At 44.5% G+C, this 25,126-nt stretch overlaps 1 protein-coding gene across 7 annotated transcripts in view; it reads left to right on the top strand.

Moving 5' to 3' along the window:
* Nucleotides 1-25,126, top strand: part of MATN2 (matrilin 2) — a 136,295-nt gene that overhangs the window by 11,405 nt on the left and 99,764 nt on the right. For all 7 annotated transcript variants that reach the window (XM_045050202.1, XM_045050201.1, XM_045050199.1 and 4 more), the window contains exon 2: nt 2,698-2,868. In XM_045050202.1, coding sequence (XP_044906137.1) covers nt 2,724-2,868 — 145 coding nt within the window. In that variant the 5' untranslated portion in view covers nt 2,698-2,723. The remainder of the gene's footprint in view (nt 1-2,697; nt 2,869-25,126) is intronic.

Here is a 25,126-nt window from a genome sequence, read left to right on the forward strand (position 1 = left end):
AAAAAATTTTTTTTAAGTTATGAAAAGGGACCAATCTAGTAAAGAGTTTAATTTATTTAAAAAGTTGGGAGTAGTAGTTATCAGTAATGAGCCAGTATTCTCTGAAGCTTCACTGCTTTATCAGCTGTATAACGTTGGGCAAATTACTTAACTTCTCTGAGTTACTGTAAGAATTAATGACTTAATACATTTAAAGCATTTGGCCCAGTGCCTGGCAAATAGTAAGCACTGAATAAACATTTGCTATTTTTAAAATAAATTTAATGCTTAGTGAAAAGTGAGCTAGCTCTATACAGCCAAGTGTGAAAAACTGTGGACTTTGAAGGTTCACAGGCTTGGGTTTATCTCCAGGTCAGTTCCTGAAAGGAATTCACTAAATTACTGAGTATTTTTTTTTTTTTAAGTTTTGGGAAATGGTCCTTGCCCTGGCCCTGCCCTCTTCCTGCCTCTGACGAGAAGATAGCTATGCCCTTTCATGAATTGACTTCTGGGGACTTGACTTGCAGCTAATTGAGTTTTCTGTTAATCAGAGAATTGGTAATTGGCCTTCTTACCCTGGGTTTGAATCTCTGCTTGCCACTTACTTTAGCTGCATGACCTTGATCAAATCGCTGAGCTTCTCTGAGCCTCAGTTTCCTCATCTCCAAAAAGCAGAAGTAATAATCCTGATTTCTGCAAGATAGGTGTGAGAATTAAATGAAGTCAGTTGGGTGAAATCGCCAAGCACAAGATGAGGACTTAGTAAAGATTTTACATGCAGATGATGTTACTGAATTATTGTTCCTCCTTAAATATTCCCTCCTCCCCACCTAATTTATATAAATTAACAAATTGCTATGATACTTACTCTACACATAGAAAATGGGAGGATAAATTTAAACTTAGTTCCAGGACACTGCCTTCTCCATGAGGTTTTTCCAGGCTGAACAGTCTTGACATCATTCACCATGTGGCCAAGTACCTTTCTCATCTCGTGTGAAGCACTGAGATTGGCCATCCTGTGAAAACCTGGTTGTGACCCTCTCACTGTCCTGCTTAGAATCCTTCTAAGCCTTTATACCAGCTGGCCTCTGGCACCAATACAGAAAATGGGTAAAGGCAGTGCTATTTTGGTAGAGACAGTGCCCCTCTGGTTTGAAGGACCCCTTGCTCCTGTGGATACCTGAAACTCAACTCAGGGTTAAAATTCCTTATGCATCTGAGAGCTTCATGCTCAAATTGGGTTTGATCCTATTCTTCTCTGGTCCCCCAGCCCCTTTCCTCCTTTGCTTGTCCCCACCTCTCCATGGGTTCCAGGCACTATTCTCAATGCTTTAGTTATGTGTATCAACTCACTCAATTAACTAGTATTACCGCATCTTCGCATAAAGCTTGGGAGGTTAAGTAGCTTGCCCAAGGTCATACACAGTTAGTGAGCGTCAGAGTCAAGGCATAAAGCCAGGAAGTTCTATGCCAGAGTCCAAGCCTTTAAGCACTACACCATGCTGCCTCTTAATAGATGTGTGTGGGAGGCAGGGAGGCTAGGAAGCTCACTCTGCAATGCTATGTGAGGCCAGCCATATATGATTTCCTTGGGAAATTTATATATATTAATTTGTGCCATCCACTGTTATTAGACTGAAGGAATAATGTTACTTGTAATGTTCAGATATAATTTTTCCTTTTTCTTAAAATTTTTTTAGTTTATTTGAGAGAGAGAGAAAGAGAGAAAGTGTGTGTGTGCCCGTGTGAGTGAGGGAGGGACAGAGAGAGAAGGAGAGAGAGAATCCCAAGCAGGCTCTGAGCTGCCCAGTGTCTGATGTGGGGCTCAATCCCATGAACCATGAGATCATGACCTGAACCAAAACCAAGAGGTGGATGCCTAACAGACTAAGCCACTCAGGCACCCCTAGTTATTCCTTTTTCAAATCCAAGATATAGAATGTGATTATAAATAATTGATAATAAACTTAATTGAGGAGAAACTTCAGTATATATATATGTATTTTTCCCCTCAAGTTTTCCATTCGGTCTTACAGATACAAAAGTGATGAAAAATTTTAGTATGCATGCCGTCAGAGTATCCAAGGACCTACTGATGGAAGTTGCTAGAGTTCTTAAGGATCAAACACATAAATGGCATTGTTAAAAGTTTATTTATTTATTTTGAAAGAGCAAGAGCGGGGGAGGGACAGAGAGAGAAGGAGAGAGAGAGAATCCCAAGCAGGCTCCACACTGTCAGTGCAGAGCCCGACTCGGGGCTCAGTCTTACAAACCATGAGATCATGACCTAAGCTGAAATCAAGAGTCGGATGCTTAACTGACTGAGCCACCCAGGCGCCCCCCACAAATGGCATTTTATTTATTTTATTTTTTTATTTTTAAAATTTTTAATGCTTATTTATTTTTGAGATAGAGAAGAGCACGAGGGGTAGGGTCAGAGAGAGAGGGAGACACAGACTCTGAAACAGGCTCCAGGCTCTGAGCTGTCAGCACAGAGCATGATGCGGGGCTCGAACTCACAGACCGTGAGATCATGACCTGAGCTGAAGTCGGAAGCTCAACCGACTGAGCCACCCAGGCGCCCCACGAATGGCATTTTAAAGACAAGTGGCATGTCTGACACTGAAAAGGTGAAACAGTGGGTCTATAGCACCTAGAATTCAAGGATATCTGGAAATCTCACCCTGCTCTCTCCTCTTCTTGTGTTTGTCACAGCCTTGCCCCTCTTCCTCTTCTTGAAGATGGAGAAGATGCTGGTGGGCTGCTTTCTGCTGGTCCTCGGACAGATCCTCCTTCTCCTCCCTGTTGAGGCCAGGGAGCGGCCTCCCTCGAGGTCCGTGTCCAGAGGGAGACACGCTCGGACTCACCCCCAGACGGCCCTCCTGGGTGAGTGTCGATGCCTCTGTCGCTGAAGCAGGAGGGAAGAGGTGGTTGAGGGCAGACGTCCAGGCTAGGAGGTGGACACACGTCAGTCGGGAAGCTCCTCCCTGGGACTCCTGTTGGGTGTGTGGGGAGGGGTGAGGAGCAGATCTCATAGGCAACGGGTGCATGGGGTTTTCCAAATGAAATCGCACCCTTCTATTTCAAGGCCTTCCGTTTAATCTCAGGTTCACGACTTTTCTCCAATACACAAGGAAGAGATCTGAAAAGGTTCTGGTGTACTTATCTGAACAGGGGTGTGATAGGAGCTTTTTATTGGATCTGTTCAGCTTATCTGCATGGCAGCATGGGGAAAAGAGCAGGCCGGCTTGTGGGAGGTGGGAGCGGCCACAGAAGAGAGGCGGGGGCACGGTGAGCCAGATCAAGATATGAAGAATAGAAAATCTCGGGCTTCTGTTGCGGACATGTTTTCTTCAGGTGAATCTTCCTCTTTCTCCAAGAGAAGGAAAAGGTCATGAAAACACATAGATATGGATAAACGGACCTGGTTGTAAACACAGGCTCTGGAAAGCCCAGGGTGTGGAAGCAATAGGAAGGTTGGCCGGTGGAAAGGGAATGGGTTTTGGCCTAGACCTGGGTTCAAGTCCTGGCTCTGGTTACTTACCAGATGTGTATATTTAGCCAGTGTTGTCTCTCTGAGGTTCAGTTTCCTCATCCATAGAATGGGAATATTAATGCTGACCTCGGAATATTTTTGTGAGGAGAAAATAAGGTAATACATGTAAATTGTAGGTATGCCATGAATGGTAGTTTAACCACAACTGTCATTTTATGAAGTCGTTCTCTGAAACTGTGTTTTATAGCTTGTGGGCCAGCTGACAGACTCGGACTCCCTACGAAGTCCATTGAGAGAACTACCCTATTGCCTGGTAGCCTCAGCATTCAAAATTATAATCAGAGACCAGGGGGAACCCAAAAAAACTTTGTTTTGAGAGGTTGGAATCCTCACTCATGTTAACTGAATGATGGCCCCCTGATTCTGGGCCTTCCATGTCTTTAGTCTTTTGAGAATCTCCATCTCCATAGTGACTGCAACGTAAGACTTTTGCAAAAATGGCAAGGACTGGAGGATGTTTACTACACTGAAGGGCTTTTTAAAAACAATTTCAAGATGACAAATATGCCTGTCCATCTGTCTATCTATCTATATAGATATCTATATCTAGATATCCATATATCCATATATCTATAGCTATACACACACTCACACACACACACACACACACACACACGGAGGAAGAGAGAGAGAGAGAGTGGAAAATGCCTGACCCCTAGATCACCAGCAGTTAGGTTTCTGACGGGGCTTTCAGTATGAGCCACCACACACTTAGCTGGAAAAGCATCTTCCTCTCAGCCCTAAATACCTCCTCCCCCTCCCCAGCCACACACACACTGGGTCTTCCCTAGTTGTCAGCACTCACTGTCCTCTCCTTCACCCCAAGTTCAGGCTCTGACGTAGAAACCCCTTGTCTTCTGACACAAGAGACGGCGTCCTGTTTTGCCAAAGGCATCAACCCCACATCCAGTTTTGCCTCCTGTTTCTCGTTTTGCCGGAGAATGCGCCAGGGACACGGAGGAGGATGGAGCATGGCACATGTCCCCACCCCAGAGAGTGGCCAGTGGCTACTCCCGGATGCTCCAGAGGGCTGCTTGACTCGTGAACGTGGTTCAGTGAGAGTCATGAAGCCGGAAGGGCAAACACCACAACTTTGGCCTGGGTCCTCGTGTGTCACCTGCTTTTGGTCTCCTTTGACAGGGAACGAAGATACAGAAGCCACATTCGTTGTAGTCCTTGCCCTGGTCATGTGACCTTCTCTTCATTCTTAAAATATGATGTCTGACATTTAAAAAAAATTTTTTTTAATTTTATTTATTTATTTTTGGGAGAGAGAGAGAGCATGAGCAAGGGAGGGGCAGACAGGGAGACACAGAATCCGAAACAGGCTCCAGGCCCTGAGCTGTCAGCACAGAACCTGACGCGGGGCTCAAACCCACAAACCGTGAGATCATGACCTGAGCCCAAGTCGGTCGCTTATCCGACTGAGCCACCCAGGCGCCCCATACGGTGTCTGACATTTTACGGGCGTTTGCTTTTCTCGACTTTCTGTTTTTTATGTTCTAAACATTGCCCAGGCACATTTCACTTCTGTGGCAAATCATTTTGGCTGTAGTTATGGTATGCACTACATGCTGTATTTCACTAGCTGCTTACTTGCAAGGGTGGTCTGTGCAAGTTTAACAGAGAAACAGAATTGTTTCTTAGGGTAATTCTTCATTTGGGCTTTCTGATTTTTTTAAAGAGAAGATTATATTTTATGTCTAAATTCAAGTCAGGGTTCCAGTAACAGCTTGAGCCAATTAAAAAAAAAAATAATGCAGTATTTATCTGCCCCTCCTATGCATGTTTCCAGGCTGCTCAGGTGGTAATCAGTGGTGATGTGTGACCACGTAGGCTCCTCCCGTACTTCATTCATCCATCTGGGGTTTCTGCTACTTGGCAGATGTGGGGGCTTTAGAAAGAACAACTGCCATTAGGAAGTAGTGGGGCAGACAGACATGTAATAAACACTTAAAAATAAACACTTAAAAAATATTTTACTTAGTTAATTCATTAATTAAAAAAAAAATAAACCCCCAACATAACCCATAACATAAAATACTAGTATAAAAAAATGACATTTTCTAAATTTAAAAAAATAGTGAGAAGAACAGCACTGTTCTACGTTTTTATAAACCAATTTAATGTCTGGCTTTTAAAAAAATTTTTAATATTTATTTATTTTTGAGAGAGAGAGAAAAAGCATGCGCAGGGGAGGGGCAGAGAGAGAGGGAGACGCAGAGTCTGAAGCAGGCTCCAGGCTCGGAGCTGTCAGCACAGAGCCCAATGTGGGGCTTGAACCCACGAGCAGTGAGATCATGACCTGAGCCGAAGTTGGATGCTTAACTGACTGAGCCACCCAAGCACCCCTAATGTCTGGCTTAATCAAAGGCAGCTGGATTCTCACCTCATCTAGTCTGTCATGAAATGTTGTTTTGGTTGGACTACATGAAGAAAACATGGCCTCACACAGATTTGTAGTCTGACAAAGGAAAAGCATTCTTTTTTTTTTTTTTTAATATAATTTATTGTCAAATTGGCTAACATACAGTGTGTAAAGTGTGCTCTTGGTTTCTGGGGTAGATTCCCATGGTTCATCGCCTACATACAACACTCAGTGCTCATCCCAACCATCCCTTCTCAATGCCCATCACCCATTTTCCCCTCTCCTCCATTCCCCCATCAACCCTCAGATTGTTCTCTGTATTCAAGAGTCTCTTATGGTTTGCCTCCCTATTTTTCCCCCTTCCCTTTCCCCCTGGTCCTCTGTTAAGTTTCTCAAGATCCACGCATGAGTGAAAACATGATACCTGTCTTTCTCCGACCGACTTATTTCACTCAGCACAATACCTTCTAGTTTCGTCCATGTTAGGAAAAGCATTCTAATAGCCTTTTCAGATAATTGTGGATATTCTTCTTTGATATGACACCAAAACTTGACAAATGATGGTTTCTTAAAGGTTAGTGGCAGAACCTAAAACCACATCAGTAAACTTTTTGCACTCTATATAATCGTGAGAGAATAAGAATATAAAAGGCAAACATTAGTGCTATTATGGATATAGTTCTGACCTCATGGACCCTTGGAAGTGCTCTCAGGGACCCTTCCGGGTCCCCAGACCACACTTTGCAAACAGCTGGTTCAGGGCTGCATTCCTAGTGAAGGTGGAGATCCTCCCTGAGGATCTGAGCGGGCAGGGGGGAGGAGTGAGGCTGGAGCGTGGAGGTGGGACCTGGTCAGGCACTGGAGACCGCCATGCTTGTGAGGTGGGTGGTCTGAGCTGGAGACAGCCTGGGGGAGGGAACCAAATCACTTAGGGCAGGGGTGGGAATGCCTGGGAGACTTTAACACGGCAACAATGGTGATCACTGCTGACTCCCTTTCCGTTCACTGTGCCATCTGGACAGTCTCAGTCCTCGTGGGCTGTGGCAAAGGGCAGGGAGAGCCTATACTTGCAGAGGCCACCAGAAAATGACAGAATGCATTCTCTAGCCCAAAGTCCCCTCCAGGCAACAATGCCAGCAGGTGGAATTGGAGCTGCAGGATGGGCCGTACCCAGAGAATAAGCCGGCAGAAGCCTCCAGAATCTTCCCCTCTGTACTCCTTCTTTATCAGTGGCCCACATCCCCTCCCAAACTCCCCACCTCCTCCTTAGGCCCCCTTCAAGGAGGGGCTAACCAGAGGTCATGTTGCCTCCACCCGAACTACCTCTGTCTTGCATGTGCACAGTTTTTCCCTTTATTACTTGGGGGATGGGGGTGGACCTGTCGCCAGGACAACCACTGGATTCATATCACCCTTTTTGGAAACCTTAACCCACTGTACTCTTGACTCTCCTTATTCCTAGAGCAAGAGTACACAAACTGTCTACACTTCTGCCAGCTGGCTCTCCCTCTTTTGTCTTTTACAAGGTCTTGTTGACACGTGCATTCTTTTCTCAGTTTACCAATGTAGTCCATTTTATTTCTGCTAACTAACCTCGAAACCTTTTCCTTTCCTTGTGATAGATTCCCCTTCACATCAGTAGTACACACGGAATTCACGTTTATGTTTTAAGAGAGAGTGTTTCAAGTGGGAGGCAGAGATTCTAAAGGAGGCTAGCCCCATAGTACGGTTAACAGGTGGTGGGAGCTGAACCACCACTCCCCCAGCGAATGCACACACGTGCACACACACGCACACGCTCTGCTAGGGAAAATTCCAGGGGTCAGAGGTGTTCAGGGATACAGGCTACAGAATTCAGTGAAATTTAACAACAGTTAACTTACCAGTTAAAAATAAAGCTAATGAAGACAGTCTAAGAACTCATAGCACACAGCCCCAAGTTCTGTTCCTTGGAAATCACAGTGCTTATAAGGGACTTACTTCCATCTTTGCACACATTTCCAATTAAATCTGACATCAAAATATTAGTAAAAATGCAATGTGTTTCATATAAGGACCCAAAACCTCCTAAATTAGCCGCATGACCGAAGGAATTGGCTGGCCAAGAGAATCAAGTGTAAGAATGTCCTACTCTCTGTTGCCAATGGCAGTTTTTGCCTACGTTGATAATTATTCACATTTTCAAGTGTTGGCTGCCAGTAAATGAATTTCCACATCCTAAAACAATCCTCCTAATTGACAAGTGTTGGCACTCTCAGTGAGGGAGGAAAAGCACATGCCAGAGGCCATCAGAGCTTTTGGCTCCTCAAGTGACAGACCCATTGAGGCCACAAATCCTACATGCCCTGAAGCCACCTTATCACGATTTGAACTTGTGTCTCATTCCTTGTGCTTTCAGGGGCTTTGTACACTCTCTTTCTTCTACCTGGAATATCTTCCTTTAGCGGAGGCCTGTGCATCAGCCAGGGCCAGCTCTTCCCTCTCCCAACCAGGTGGGACCCTCTTGGCCTCGGCCACAGACACCGCAGGTCCTCTCCCAAAGTGTCAACCCCGTCTGCCTTGTATTTCTGGGGGTAATAGTGGCACCCACTCAAGATGGATTCCTATTCTAGTTATTTTTGTACTTGTTTTTACCACTAGACTACAAACCTTTGAAGATAAAGACTGTTTCTCACATCTCACAGCACCTCTGGAGGCTACTCTCATTTACTGAGCCCCTGCTGTGAGTTGGGACCTGCTAGCTCATTTAATCCGAGAGAAAAGAGATAAAACACTGCAAGGTGGTTATTGGCTTATCTCATTTGCAGAAGAGGAAGCCCAGGCTTAGAGAAGTTAAGCGATTTGGCAAACTTGTCAAGGCTTCTGCAAACCCAGAAAGAAAAGGTGCCCACTGCCACCCCTCTTAGGGAGAAGATGCGCGGCTCAGGGGAAGATATGTGTTTGAACAAAGAAGAGGGCACCTCACCCTCGAGCTTGCTCGCTGACCAGGAGTTTTTGAGCAGGCCATGAAATGCCCATCCGCATTTGGAGGTGCTGCTGCTTCTGCCGGTTACCCCGAGGTCTGCGGACCTCAAGGCCTGGCACTGGTCCGTCCTGTCCTCGGGAAAGCTCAGTGCTTGTTGAACGACTGAGAGGATGAGATGCACAGATGGCTGATTTCATCCCCGTTTGGATGCTTCTGGTCTTGGTTCCATTTCTACTTAGCAAGTGACACTGGGCAAGTCGCTGTGTCCTGCAGTCTGTTCATCTACAAAGGGAGGTGGTTGAAGTCCGTGATCTTCATGTCTCATCTAAGGTGTGGTGACATCACTGATTCCGGGCCTCCCAGACGCTCCTTCTCTGGCTCTTGTGGTGAAACGCCCACTTCGATCCTTGGCTTTCTTCCACTTTCTCCAGGTGGGAGAGCCAAGACAGAGCCATATTCTGGAGACTGAGGGGGCAGAAGTTTGGAGACAGAAGAGGTGGGGCAGTAGAATCAGGTAGGAGGGTGGGAGAGGGATGAAACAGCAGTATTAGGCAGAGGGGTGGGATAGAGTAGTAGGGTCAGGCAGAGAGGTAGAGGGGACAGTAGGATTGAGCTGGGAGCAGAGGTGGGGAGGTAGGATCAGGCAGGGGTGTTGGGGGCAATAGGAGCAGGCAAGGGGGTTGGGTGAGGCAGTGAGATCAGGCAGGGGGTGGGGGATGGGGGCAGTGAGATCAGGCAGGGATGGGGGATGGGGGCAGTGAGATCAGGCAGGGGGTAGGGGATGGGGGCAGTGAGATCAGGTAGGGGGTGGGAGGTTGGGGGCAGTGAGATCAGGCAGGGGGTAGGGGATGGGGGCAGTGAGATCAGGTAGGGGGTGGGGGATGGGGACAGTGAGATCAGGCAGGGGGTGGGGGATGGGGGCAGTGAGATCAGGTAGGGGGTGGGGGATGGGGACAGTGAGATCAGGCAGGGGGTGGGGGATGGGGGCAGTGAGATCAGGTAGGGGGTGGGGGGTTGGGGGCAGTGAGATCAGGCAGTAGGATCAGGCAAGGGGGTAAGGGGGCACTGGGATCAGGCAGCAGAACAGTGGTTCTGAAACTTTATTGCACATCAGAAGCTCCTGAAAGGCTTGTTAGAACACAGACTACTGGTCCCTGAGCCCAGAGTATTTGATTCAGTAGGTCTGAGTTGGGCGCATTTCTGGAGATCTCCATTTGAGAACCACTGTAGAACAGAAATCTAGAAGGTGGGGTGGGGTGGGGGGATGGGCAGGAGGCAAAGATCTTAAGGAGGAGATGCTGTGGGGCATGAGCCAGAAACATTGCGGGATGAGTAACGTCTGCTAAGAAACTGCAGTTGGAGAAAATAAACTGTGGGCTGGGCCCACCCCTTCTGAAGCTTTGAAAATAAGCTGCTGGCGATTTTCTACCCCGGGGTGGGGAGTTGGCAAAGGTGGGCCCCCAGCCTGCACTGGGAGCCGGCCTCTTACAGCAGAGTGATTAGCACACATCTGAACCATCAAGTGGCTGGTGTGTGTCTTTGTCATCAGAACTAATTATACTGAAGGTTAATGCGTAGAGCTAATCAAATTGTTTTAACTATAGCAAAGGCTTTTCAAAAATAAAATCCTTTGAAGTAAAATCACACCCCCCTCTTCAGCCCTCCACAGCATCCTCTGCTTTACAACTGCTGCTGGAAACAAGGACTCAGTGGAGGGGCTGTCATGGCTGCTGCTCAGCCCAGAGGCATAAAATGCATCGCTTGGGGCGCCTGGGTGATTCAGTCGGACTGAAGCGTCTGACTTGGGCTCAGGTCATGATCTCACGGTATGTGAGTTCCAGCCCCACGTTAGGCTCCGTGCTGACAGCTCAGAGCCCAGAGCCTGCTTCAGATTCTGTGTCTCCCTCGCTCTCTGCCCCTCCTCCTCTCGCACTCTGTCTCTCTCTACCAAAAATGAATAAACGTTTAAAAAAAGATCTTTAAATGCATCTCTTCATGCCTCTGCTCTGTTTTATATATAAACTAATGACTCTGTTATCATTCGTGTTTAATAAACTGCATAAACTGAATTCCTCATTCCTATCTTGTAATTAACATTGGAAGAATTTTTTTTTCTTTTAAGCATAGTAGGTGACTTCCAATAAGCTACAAAGTTAAAAGCTTTCCTAGCCAATGGGGAAAACAATGATTTTTTTTTTTCCCTCCTACAGTTTCTCTCTCTCTCCTTCTTTCTTCCTTTCTCTTCTCTTAGATTCTTTATCCCCTTCTTCTTCCATAACTCTCCTTTATCTCTCCCTCTTAAATCTTTCCCACCCTCCCTCATTTCCTTCTTCAGTTCCAGGATGTTCTATTCTCAGCTTGCCCATCTGTTTGGCAGCTGCAGTGTGCGTGCATGGGGATCACGGTGGGGGACATCCCTCTCTGTGACTGACATAGCCACTCTTCTTTTCTCTTTGATGGCTTGTCCTCTTGGAAAGGCAAGCCATACAGTCTTACCCCTCTGGCCAATCACGTCCCAGGTCTCCCTCACTGACGATAATAAAGTAATGATAATGAGGTCTACCTTTTTTTGGGTGGGGGGGGGGGTCATCTACTATGTGTCAGGCACTGTACTAGGTAGTTCCCAGTTTATTCTGCATGGTATTATTATTCCCATTTTACAGATGAAGACATTGAAACTTACAGAGGCTAAATGGCTTGCTCAAAGTCATGTAGCCATTGAGCGGCAGAGGTAGAATATGAGAATACAATTTACCTTTCCCTCTGCTCAAACCCTTTTCTGCAACCCTGCCTCTTCTCTTTTATCCAACCGAATTGGACTCATCTTTCAGGACTCACTGGAAGCATTCCCAGTCTTTTAGGTTGGCATTTAATACCCCAACAATGCATTCCCCCAGCATGCCATATGTCTCAGCACAGCACTTACAGCCTGTACAGCGATTGCCTGCTTCATTGTCTATGTTGTATTGGCAGTGATTAGTAACGTGCCAGGAACACAACAGGCACTCGGTAGATACCTAGAGAAGAGTAAATGAACTAACAAATGAGCAAAGAGGCATTTTTAGAGAGGAGCCACAGGGCTGGTGAAGGTTTCTGAAGCTAGGGCATGTGGAAAACATTTGAAAGACCTGAGAAAGTTTAGCTTGAACAAATAGAAGATGTAGAAGGGCTCTCTGAAGGCTGTTATGGATGAGTCCAGGCTTGTTATTAAGACCTTGAAGAGGAGATGCAGAACCAAACACTTGTGCTTTCAAGGACACAGATTTTTCTTTCATATGAAGTTTTGTAGCCACCAGATTATTCCAGGAAGGAAACAACTTGCCTCCTCAGGCTTCAGGGATGTTGGAAGCCTTGGGTGTAGAAGCTTAAATAAACCTCTCCTCGGCAAACCCTCACATTCCAAGATTCTATGGAGTTGCCTGTGGAATTAGGAAATGAACTGGAAGATAAGGACTTTCTTCCCTATTTAAAAAAAAAAAAAAAAAGCTAAATATTTGCTTTCCAAGAACAATCTGCCTTAGGAGCCTTTCCAAGCACATAGTTTAAACAAGGGAGAAACTGAGAAATTTTTAGTGACTGGCAACATATAATTTGTTGAATCCCTGAGTTTCACTTCTGGCAATGGTAACTGAATGAATGAAAAGAATGATTACAGGTTAATTGTGTTCACTTTTTTGGTTAATTCATGGAGGGCTTGTAGTCAGTTATTAGGACTAGACCTTTAGTACACTTGGCTTAGTAGCTGACATATAGCAGGTGTTTTTAACATAAGTGGGATACTTTGCTTTTTTATGTGCTAAATTTTATCTTCTTCATTTCAGTTCCTCATTTTTGAGTCCTATCTTTTTCCTTCTTAACGTAGCAATTTAGAGTCATTTGCATATTTGATAACATGCTTTATATATCTTCATGTCCCCACTGAAAATATTAAAAGAATGTTTTATATTCTTTTGAAATGTTTATAAAAATAATCATCTTTACTTAAAAAAATTCACACTTAAATATTTAATGACCACTAGGTACTGAAAATAGCAAGAGGAGCTGTTTCAAAAAGTTGCCTTGAATGATCAACCTATAAACATTTCATTTATTCTGGAGAGGAAATATTATGGAGACTTGAGTTGTGTATTAGTTTGTTAGGTCTGCCATAACAAAGTCCCATACACTGGGTGGCTTAAATGCCAGACATTTATTTTCTCACCTTTCTGGAGGCTAGAAGTCCAAGATCAAGGTGGGCAAGGTGTCGCTTTTTTCTAAGGCTTCCTTCCTAGGCTTGCAGCTAGCTGCCATTTCCCGGCGTGCTCACCTGCCCTTCCCTCTGTACCTGTCTACACCTACATTCCCTCTTCTTTTTTTTTTTTCATTTTTATTTTTTAGAGAGAGAGAGAACAGGCACACTCGAGCAGGGAAGAAGGGCAGAGGGGGAGAGAATCCCAAGTAGCCTCCACGCTCAACGCCAAGCCTGACTTGGGGTTCGATTCTGCAAACTGCAAGATCATAAGCCAAAATCAAGAGTCAGATGCTTAATTGACTGAGCCACCCAGGTGCCCCCAAATTTCCTCTTCTTATAAGGATGCCAGTCGTATTAGATTCGAGCCCAGCCTAAGACCTCACTTTACCTCTTTAAAGATCCCATCTCCAAATACAGTGACATTCTGAGGTACTAGGGTTAAGACTTCAACTAGTGAATTGTAGGGGGACACAGTTCAGCTCACAGCCAGTTGCTTTGCTTTTCACTTTCCTTTGTGGAGGACAGCACGTCTTCTCTGACATGTTCCTTTGATAAAACTGTTGCTGAGTTACACCGGAGAAGCACACTCAAAGACTTCAGAGATGTGGTATTTCTGAGTCCTTAGAGCGGGTTGGACAAACGTGGTGGGTTGGACAGCCAACGTCCTAGGGCTGCAGATGGGAAATGAAGGCAGCATAGCCAGGATGGGAAGCCAAGTCCGAAGAAGATTTTTCAAAAGCCAAGAATTAGAACCACTAGCTCAGAAAAGCCTTCTTTCAATATATCCAGAATAGGCTGATTTACAGGGGAAGATGAAAGGAGGGCAACATGTGTATTTTGGCTGCTCGGAGGCTGGTGGGGCTGGGAAGGGAGGAGGAGGGAGAAGTTATCATAAGGCTGCAGCCAGCCAAGGAGTGAGAACATCAAAGAGGAGGCTGATGGCCAGATGTACAAAGAGCTGATGCAGGGGAAGGGTCTGGGGGGAGAAACAAGAGGAATGTAGGCATCTGACGACATGTGTTCAGAGCCAGGAGGGGCCTTCAGAAAGGCACGATGGGTGACGTGCCCTGTGGGGCATTTGGCCTTGAGAAACCTGGGGAGAATGAGCCTCAGGGGCCTTTAAAGTCAGGTTGGACCATAACGTAAACTGGAGGAATCTCGTCCAGAGGGCTCAGACCTGGCAAAGGCTGCTAGAAGCTGCTTTCCATCTCTAGCTCTTAATTCCCCAGCCTGACATCAGGACTTGTTCCAGTCTACGGGATCCATTGACTGAATGAATATGTCCTGAGAATCCCCACATTACAAGCTATGTCAGGCCAAGTGAAAGATGCAGAATCCTTAAAAGTTTGGGACTCATTGCTGGGGTAGCCAGGGAAGTGTTCTCTTCTCCTAGAGGTACCGTTTGTCCATAATGTGCTCAGATGCCTGTCTCCCTGTGGCTGTCCTGTGTGATTGTCCCATCTACTGAAGGAAGCAGGCTCCTCCACTCTTCTAGTCCAGTCAAACTTGAATTTGTCTCCAAAATGCAGAGGAATAGGAAAGCCATTGATTTTACCTAGTTATGTGCCTGTACCCAGATCGTTTAGTTCTTATATGTTATTTTTTGTTTCATGATTTGCCTCAGTTTTATCACCTATTCCATTTGTTAAACAGGTGTGCATTGAGTACCTATAGTGTGCCAGGATGGCGTGGTCTTGGATGCCGATGATACTGCAGAGTCAAGCGGGTCTACCTGTCGAGGTTTAGGGTCGTATGGGTCTTTGGGAGGGAATTCATATAGGATCCATGAGAGAAGAAGTCCTCAAGAGCTAGTAGAATGTACTCGTAAGCCATCCGGGGTGGTGCCTTCTGTAGAGAGGATATATTTCATAACAAATTCAATTTCTTTAACAGTCACTAGTCTGTTTGGGTTTTCTATTTCTTCTTGAGTCTATTTTGATAATTGGTGTTTTCCTTAATTCATCTCTATTTTCAAATCTATTGGCATACATTATAGGTCATAACACTATCTTTTAATATGGAGCATGGTACTCTTTAACAAAAGTGCTCAGTGTTTTGTTCCCATAGTTCACAAAGCTCATACCAAAATTCTGAAGGAATATTGAGACTGGAGGATGGTGTGCAGGGGGTGGGGTCGGGGGGAAGATGTCTCTATTGACTGTTAGGTTTCCCTGATAACACCTAGCACTTATAAGAGGGCTTTACAGTTTTGGAAAGCACCTTTTGCTTGCCTTCTCTCTCTTTCCCTCACATAGCCCTTGAGAGGCTTGAGATTTTACCACAGTTCCCAGCTACAGATAAGGACAAATCTGGTCAGAGATATTAACTTATTTATGACATGTAGATGAAGCTGAAGTCACTCGTAGATCATGCCAGTTTACCTAGAAGAGAGTTTAGAGATCATGTAGTTGACAGGTGTTTTTAATGGGTGGGCAGGTGGGGTATGGACCACCACAGAGCCTTTGGATAGACTTCAATGGGTCCCTACTTTGGATGGGGAAAAAAATTACACGCTTTCTCACTAACCTCTTAACTGCAATTGAGCATTTCCTTCTATTATGATTGTAAAACCACAAACCACAGGAATAGTAGCATTACTGTATCACCAACAGAGACCACAGATATTTTCATGACACATTATAGTTGTCAGAGATAATTCAAAATACAGTTGATATGAATTGCTACTTTGAGATATATGAGTTAGTGGGCCCACCTTTTGTCCTTGTTATTTAATGTTTTTAAAGTACATTTGTATGGATAAAGGACCTGAATGTGAGACAGGAAACCATCCAAACCCTAGAGGAGAAAGCAGGAAAAGACCTCTCTGACCTCAGCCGTAGCAATTTCTTACTTGACACATCCCCAAAGGCAAGGGAATTAAAAGCAAAAATGAACTACTGGGACCTTATGAAGATAAAAAGCTTCTGCACAACAAAGGAAACAACCAACAAAACTAAAAGGCAACCAACGGAATGGGAGAAGATATTTGCAAATGACATATCGGACAAAGGGCTAGTATCCAAAATCTATAAAGAGCTCACCAAACTCCACACCCGAAAAACAAATAACCCAGTGAAGAAATAGGCAGAAAACATGAATAGACACTTCTCTAAAGAAGACAACCGGATGGCCAACAGGCACATGAAAAGATGCTCAACGTCGCTGCTCATCAGGGAAATACAAATCAAAACCACACTCAGCTATCACCTCACGCCAGTCAGAGTGGCCAAAATGAACAAATCAGGAGACTATAGATGCTGGAGAGGATGTGGAGAAACGGGAACCCTCTTGCACTGTTGGTGGGAATGCAAATTGGTGCAGCCACTCTGGAAAACAGTGTGGAGGTTCCTCAAAAGATTAAAAATAGACCTACCCTATGACCCAGCAATAGCACTGTTAGGAATTTACCCAAGGGATACAGGAGTGCTGATGCATAGGGGCACTTGTACCCCAATGTTTATAGCAGCACTCTCAACGATAGCCAAATTATGGAAAGAGCCTAAATGTCCATCAACTGATGAATAAAGAAATTGTGGTTTATATACACAATGGAATACTACGTGGCAATGAGAAAAAATGAAATATGGCCTTTTGTAGCAACGTGGATGGAGCTGGAGAGTGTGATGCTAAGTGAAATAAGCCATACAGAGAAAGACAGATACCATATGGTTTCACTCTTAGGTGGATCTTGAGAAACTTAACAGAAACCCATGGGGGAGGGGAAGGAAGAAAAAAAAAAAAAAGGAGGTTAGAGTGGGAGAGAGCCAAAGCATAAGAGACTCTTAAAAACTGAGAACAAACTGAGGGTTGATGGGGGGTGGGAGGGAGAGGAGGGTGGGTGATGGGTATTGAGGAGGGCACCTTTTGGGATGAGCACTGGGTGTTGTGTGGAAACCAATTTGACAATAAACTTCATATATTGGGAAAAAAACGAAAAAAAATGTCAATGGCAATAGTATCCTATTAAGTGCACCATATAAATAAATATTTCTGATTTAAAAAAAAAGTACATTTGTTACTATATCTCCAGCTTTTAAAATATCTTGATAACTGTAGTTCAAATACTTGACCTCTTTCTTAGCCGTTGCATTTATTCATCCGTTTGTTTATTGTGGTAATAGGTACATATAAGATTAAACATCTTAAACCATTTTGAAGTGTACAATTCAGTGAGTATGTTCCCATTGTTATGCAACCAGCATCACTGTCCAGAACTTTTCATCATCCCAATCAGAAAGTACCCATTAAGAAGTGACTCCCTTTCCCAAGTGACTTCTTTTTTACTTCCTGTCTCTGTGAACTTGCTTATTCTAGATACCTCATATAAGTGGAGTGATATAATTTTCATGCTTTTGTGTCTGACTTTTTTCACTAAGTATAATGTTTTTAAGTTCATCCGTGTTGTAGCATGTATCCAAACATTTTGATGGCTCAATAGTATTCCATTATATATATAGATAGATAGGTATCCATTATACATATATCTATCTATAGATATAGATATAGATATAGATATAGATATAGATACCCATTTTGTTTATCCATTCGTCTGTTGATGGACGTGGGTCGTTTCTACCTTTTGGTTACTATAGTAATGCTGCTATGATCATTGGCATGCGAGTATCCATTTGAGCTTCTGCTTTCAATTTTTCTTGGATATATACCAAGGATGACATTGCTGAGAAATATGGTAATTCTCTGTTTAGCTTTTTGAAGAACTGCCAAACTGTATTCCACAGTGGCTGCACCATTTTACATTCCCACCAGCAATGCACAAGGGTTCCAAGTTTTCTGTATTTTTACCAACGCTTGGTATACTGCGTTTTTTAAATAGTAGCCATCCTAGTGGGTGTTGCATTTTATGTTAGGCATTTAACAAGTTTATTCCGAGAAGGGATCATGGGCTTCACCAGACTGCCATGGAAGTTCTTGGTACAAATAAAGGTTAAGAACCAGGATGAGGGAACCAAAGCCCAGAGATGAAGTGATTCACCAGCAGCACCTATGACTTAAGACCAAGTCTCCCAGGGCTCAGGGGAGCTCTTTTCTCCTCCTGCCATATGGTCTCTTCTCATGTAGATATTTGCCCCAGCCAGTGGTCAGACTGAGTCAGGGCTGGAACCAAGCCATAAACCAACCAGCCACTGAAGCTGAGGCCAGCCCCAGACACAGGCGAGACAGACATAATCCCTGAATGCGAACCGCTGTAACCTAAAACTACCACACACAACCACAGCAACTAAATTCTTATTCACTCAACAAACATTGAGTACCTTGTGTGAGATCAAATTCCATGTTCAGTTGGAGTGTCTAAGGGGCATCTAAAGGGACATCCCTTGGAGATGCCTAACTGCTAGTTTGGTTTACAGGTTAAAGCTCAGGAGGGAGAAATAACCCTGCCTATGTTTCCTTTAAATACAGAATGGTGTCCTGAACTGTCACTCCTGGATCAGGAGCCTCTAGCTCTGCAGAGACAGCCTAAGATGGCTTCCTTTTTCCTGATAATCTCCTGATAATGCCATTTTCTTATGGGCTTGCAGTCAACTGTGGCTCTTGAATCTTCCCACACCTGCCACCACTCTTGTCAGTTGGTGTTAAAAATAACAGTAGCGGGGCGCCTGGGTGGCGCAGTCGGTTAAGCGTCTGACTTCAGCCAGGTCACGATCTCGCGGTCCGTGAGTTCGAGCCCCGCGTCGGGCTCTGGGCTGATGGCTCAGAGCCTGGAGCCTGTTTCCGGTTCTGTGTCTCCCTCTCTCTCTGCCCCTCCCCCGTTCATGCTCTGTCTCTCTCTGTCCCAAAAATAAATAAACGTTGAAAAAAAAATTAAAAAAAAAATAACAGTAGCTAACTTTTATTAAATGTGAATTCTGGCTTTCCACTGTGTGACCATGAATAAGTAACAAAACCACCCTAACCTCCAGTTGTCTCACTTGTAAAATGGGGATGATAAGAAGTGGGAATGACCATGCAGACAAAGGGCTAGCGCGGAGACTGGCACAGAGGAAACATTCAGTAAATGCTCATTGCTGTTATTGTCAATTTTAAAATGTATTATTAAAAAACACTTTGTGCATTGCAAAATGGAATTAACAGATCCCACTCTACGGTCACATCTTTAAATCTAGGAATTAGGTCTTTTCATCTCTGGGTCTAAGGCATCTGGCCTAGTAGCCTCCCACTAAAGGTGTACTGAATGAATGAATGAATGAATGTATGAATGAGAGATGACATTTATTAATATTATTTGTATCACTAATTTGTATTTATTTATTTGAGCATCTACTGACATATAAAATAGCATTTTTAACCATTTTAAACCTTAAATCAGATATCGGTCTTAGAGAAGAATCTCTATTGAATTGACTACATGAGTATTTTAGAAAATATGCATACTTAGCAAAATAGTCTAATAAATTTTATTTTTTCAAATGGCAAAATTTGTACCATCAGATCCATCCCTTCATACATAGAATACATTTTTATTGAGCAGCTATTCTGTAGCAAGCTTGGTATCAGTAGTGAATTCTCTGGGTAGTAGGTAAATTGCAGTTGGCTTAAGCTAACAGTGGTTTTATGAAAAGAGATTTAAATATCTCACAAGAAGTTTGGAGGTCAGTGATTCCCAGCTGGTGGCAGCAGCTCTGTTTTGTCATTGAGGCCAGAGTTCTTTCTAGATTTTAGATGTGTTGTCCCAGGAGATTGGCTTTCCTTCCTTGGGCTTTTGCCTTGTAGTCACAAGGTGATTGCCGTAGCTCCAAACATCACTTTTTTCCATGATCATGGTCAAGTCAGGAAGAGAGTAAAGAGTACTTTTACATTCCCCGGTTCATTCCTTTTGTCAGAGACCAGAACCTTTTCTGGAAATTTCAGTAGAGTTTCCCTTACTCCTCACTGGCTCAAACTGGATTGAATGCCCACTCCAACGACCTAGTCTGGAGAGTAAGATAACCATGACTGGCTTGGTTCAGTAAAGAATCCTTCCTGGTGGGGTGGGGTCTGCCCTCATGGAGCTCATGGGCAGCTCTTTTCTGCTTGAAATCTTAGGCAAGGGAGTAGGAAGGGGTCAGGGAGAGGAATGAATTTTAAGTAGTCAACCTCTAGTGTTGTCCACTCTACTGTGGTAAGCCATTTTCTTGAAAGCACACAAAATGGAAGGAAGGAAGTAATAATTAAGGTGACAGATGAGAGAGAGCACAAGAAAAAAAATTACCCAAATGGTTGGTGCATGTTAAAAAAAAAACTAAAAAAGAAGTCAAAGCCTTAAATTTTATTACTGTTTTGTTTTTTTTTTTTTTTTGCAAATTTAAGGCTTGTATAATAAATGAAATGTATTAAATGCAATTTAAATGTGTTTAATGCAATTTAAAACTTGTATAGTAAATGCTTTATGAATTTTTCTAGGAATCTTTTTCTAGGAATGAATTTTTCTAGGAATTTCAGCTGGCTGAAATCCATACATATTGTCCGTATCCTATAGCATGCCGAGATTGATCCTGTAACTTCCGTTCTCTGGTACTAGTTTTGCCTCAAGAGCTAGAGTAAATGTGCATCGCCAACCTTTAAACACTTTTTAAAACATTTTTTGTTATGGAAGGAATATATGCTTATTTTTGCCCTTGTTATCTATTGGATTCTTAGAGGTTCTCTCATGCAAGAGTAGATTTAATCTTGTTTCTATAGAAGTTTAGAAATATAAATATCCAGGCATGCTGCTTCGAGTCTTTTTTTCCAGGAATAACCTTTGAGAGGTGAGAATAAAGTTGTAAGAAACCTTCTTCAAGTCACGGTCTGATGCTGTCTTCTCGTGTCACAAGACCCCAGATATGTGCCTGTTCCTTCATTCATCTAACAAATAGCTGTTGAGTCACTTAGTGATGGGGGTGTTGGGAACACTGCTGGGAACAAAATAGGCAAACATCCTTGATCTCATGGATCATGTATTCTAATGGAAGAAACAGACAATCAAAAATAAATAAGTAAAATATATATGAGAGAAGTTGATAAATGCTATGGAGAAAAATAAAGCCAGAAAGAGGGTTAGGAGTGCTGGCTGGGATGGGGGTGGGGAATTTTAGATCATGAAAGGGAAGGCTTCACTGAGAGGGGGCGCTTTCTACACGCCCCCAAAGGTGGGGGGTGGGGGGTGGCAAGTCACTGAATCCAGAATGTTCAGGCTGAGGGAACAGCAGGTAAAACCATGCCTGAAGTGTTTAGAAATAGCAATGCCAGTGTAGTGTGGCTTAGAGAAGTAACATGTGGGCCTTTGGGAGCCATGGTTAGGACTTTGGCTTTTCTCTCAGATGGGAACCGTAGAAGGGTTTTAAACAAAGGAGTGAGGTGATTTCCCTTGTGTTTAAAGAATCACTCTGGCTGCTGGATTGAGAACAGTCTGTAGAGGGGCAAAGGCAAATGCCAGTTGGGAAGTTAATGCCATCATCCAGGTGAGGGATGTTGGTGGAGGTGATCATCTCTGGAGTGTAATGAAGAACTAAGAATTATTTTATTCTGTGGCAAGTTTCCCAAAACCTTCTTGAACAGTGCCAGTTGCTGGGAATTTATGGATACAGCCGGCAGGGTATCCTACAGTTACAACTAGGGAACATTCATGTCATATAAAGTCATGCAGATCGCACCCTTGTCTAGTTGTGTGTGGAAGTTTGTCGTTTCTTGTAGGTTAATCCTGAAGAGTATGAGTTCTAGACTCAGTTTCCCGGATTTGAATCCTGGCTCGACCACTTACTACCAGTGTGACCTTACTCTAAACTCTCTGTGTCTCAGTTTCCCACCTGTTAAATGCGGACAACAGGTTGTTGCAAAAAGTGAGGAGTTAATACATGTACAACATTTAGCATTGTGTTGATATATAACCATTGCTCAGTAAACATTAGCTATCATTGTAGATATGGATATAACCATTTATAAAGGTCAAGGAACAGCCCTATCTAACTTAATTTCTTTCACACTGTGGTGTACTAGAACTGGAAAGGAACTGAGACATCATTTATTCCAACCCTAGCGATCAAAGTGACATGCCCCACCCCCTTCCCCAAAAGAAGGAGGTTATGTAGCTAATGTGGCAGAGTAGGGATCAGAACATGGACCACTGGACTCCCAGTCTGCTGTTTTTTGTGCTAGGCCATATTGCCTCCCTATAGCCTTCAATATAATACCAGGTGGGGATAATAATAATCATAATAACCACAATAAGTGATTTTTTTTGACTCTCACTTTGTGCCAGGCACCATTCTACATGTTTTACACACATTCACTTACTTAATCCTCATGACAACCCTATGAGGTAGGTACAGTCATTGTCCCCATCTTACAGAAGAGGAGACTGAAGTTAGAGCAAGTAACTTGCCCAGGATGGGGAATGTGTGTTAGGTGGGGCACATGGGTGGCCTGAGAGTCAGGAGGCTGCCCTACCATTACACCGCATGATCTACATTCGCTGCTTGTAAAATAGGGACAGTGAATCCTTTCTTGAAGGTCCCTTTCGGTCTTAAGGTTTGCACATCCTAAATACTTTGTGATTATCAGGTCGGTAACAAATACCACTTTAGTTCATTAAACATGCTGTCTTATTAGCTGATCTTCATTTTAATGATCAGCTGCAAGAAAGACTATTTGTAGAACAGCCTAGAAACCAAAGTCACCAAGGCTGTGAGGGATGCTTGAAATGTTATTTCTGGCTTCCATGGCAACCCCAACATAGGGCGTTAAGCTTAATGGAGTCAAGTACAGCAGCTGGAGCCGAGCACTCACCCAAGCGCTATGAGTGACGAGGAAGCAAATAGCAGGCTCAGTAGTTGTCCTTTTGTGTAACCCACGGTCTCGATATATTTTAGGGAGTGGAGACCTACGCCAAGATGAGTAAGGATGGAGGAAATGAAGCATCGTATCAAAGTGGAGAGAGGACAGTTTCCAAATGAGTTGGAGAATGAGAACGATCTAAGTGCCTGGGGGAGTCACTGTGGCGAGAAGGGTGGGGGAGGCATGCAGAGGTTTCAGGGAAGGGAGGAGAGTTGGCACCACTTTCACAAAGCTTGGAGGCACTAGGCCTTCAGGTGAGCTTTGTGAAGAGGACTGAACATGCCCAGTAGTATTTCTGTTTGTTTGTTTCAGTGTGTTTGGAGCTCTCAGTAGGAACCCACTGCGGATGAGCGTGGTGGCAAAATGCAGATATGTTGAGGAGTTGAGGGAACCACCAGGACCAATGCGGGAAACAAAGCTCTCTAGGTATTGTAAAGAGAGAGGGATTTCAGGGGCGCCTGGGTGGCTCAGTGGTTTAGGCATCCGACTCTAGGTTTTGCCTTAGGTCATGATGTCACGGTTTCATGAGTTCGAGCCCCACATCGGGCTGTGCGCTGATGGTGCGAAGCCTGCTTGGGATTCTCTCTCTCTCTCTCTCTCTCTCTCTCTCTCTCTCTCTGCCCCACCCCTACTCAGGCTATCTCTGTCTCTCTCAAAATAAATAAATAAACTTAAAAAAAATAAAGGGATTTCATACTGGGAATGAGGTACTTACATAATTGTTGGAAAGACCGGAGAAGTGGGAATTGGGTCCGTCACACAAGAATTCATTGCTGGGATCAGAATGCTCCTGTCATCATAACTGCATCCAAGAAGCTGGTGAGCAGATACTAGAACACCAAGCCTGTCTTTCTACAACCTTCCTTGCCAGCAGAAACAGACTCCACCTTGCTTCCTCCTTTGTGAGGACATCTAATTGGTGGTACCTGTTACCCAGAGCCCTAGCTGCCCCGGGGTCTGGGAAGTATGGCTCTTGTCGTTCTTGCTTCTGCACTATTGGAAGATTCCTGAAAGAGGTAGCACTTCGTGCTGAGTGCCAACTGACGTTCCATCAGTGGTGATTTCAGGTGACATCTGAACTAACTGGGGCGAGCAACAGAGGTACAGGAGTGGGACACGGAAGAGAGAGGCGTTGGGAGAGTCCGGTTGCTGACCTAAGCTGTCTGCTCCACCCCTGAAAGTCCTTCAGGCAGACTCGCTCCAGGGTTAGATACCAACGGGGCAGAAACTCAACTCCTAAAGATGAGGGAACTGTCTTAAAATTCTCTCTGGTGCCTTCTCCATTAGTTTATACATAGAAGATATTAATTTACATCTGACACCAGGCTGGGGTCTTGAAGGGAAAGCAAGGGGTGGGAGGGTGGGCTTGGAGAGACTGGTTCTGGGTTGGGCCAGGGAAGGGGAAGAGTGATGTCTGGGCTGAGTCAGGAGCCCCTAGAATGTCCCCTAAAGGAGGATGGCACACAGTGGTTCCCCGTTGGCTCCTTAGCGAAGTCCAAACTTCTTTTTTTTTTAAGCAACTCGATGCCCGATGTGGGACTTAAACTCATGACCCTGAGATCAAGAGTCATATGCTGTGCTGACTGAGCCAGCCAGGCACCCCGTAAAGTCCAAACTTCTTAATAGGAGGTGCACGCAGCCCTCCCTACCTGGCCCTGTCATCCTCCATGGTGCCCTTCAAGACCCAGCCATACCACACCCCCTGTGGTTACCCATGCACGTGAGCCCCCTACCCTGTTCCGACCTCCAGGCCTTTGCTCACACTGACCCTTTGCCTCAAGTGCCCACTCCCACTCTGCCTGACCAACACCTGCTCGTCCTCTACTAATAGAATAATATTACAAAATAATGTAGTACCCATCAGCTTCTCCAGCATCTCCCTTTCCGCCATCTTGGGATCAGTGCTCTCCTCCAGGCTCTAGTTGCTTGTGTTTTTCATAAATCTTATGAATCTGTCTTTCTTTAAAAGGTTGTCAGCTCCTCCCAGGCTGAGATTGGTTCTCATACTGTATCCTCAACGCCTAGCACAAAGAGGGGGGTTCTATAATGTTTGCATAACTCAGCCAAACCAGAATGATGAGAGAAGTGTCTCCAAAGACCCATTTTGCCTTTGCCGGCAAAGGGCTGTGGAAACCACTCTCCCTTCCCTCTGTGTGTGCCTGCGCCCTCCCCTTGCAGGGAAAGGGGTGCAAGACTCCGCGTCAGGGCCTC

The sequence above is a fragment of the Felis catus genome, chromosome F2 (assembly GCF_018350175.1).
Source record: "Felis catus isolate Fca126 chromosome F2, F.catus_Fca126_mat1.0, whole genome shotgun sequence".
NCBI classification, from domain to species: domain Eukaryota; kingdom Metazoa; phylum Chordata; class Mammalia; order Carnivora; family Felidae; genus Felis; species Felis catus.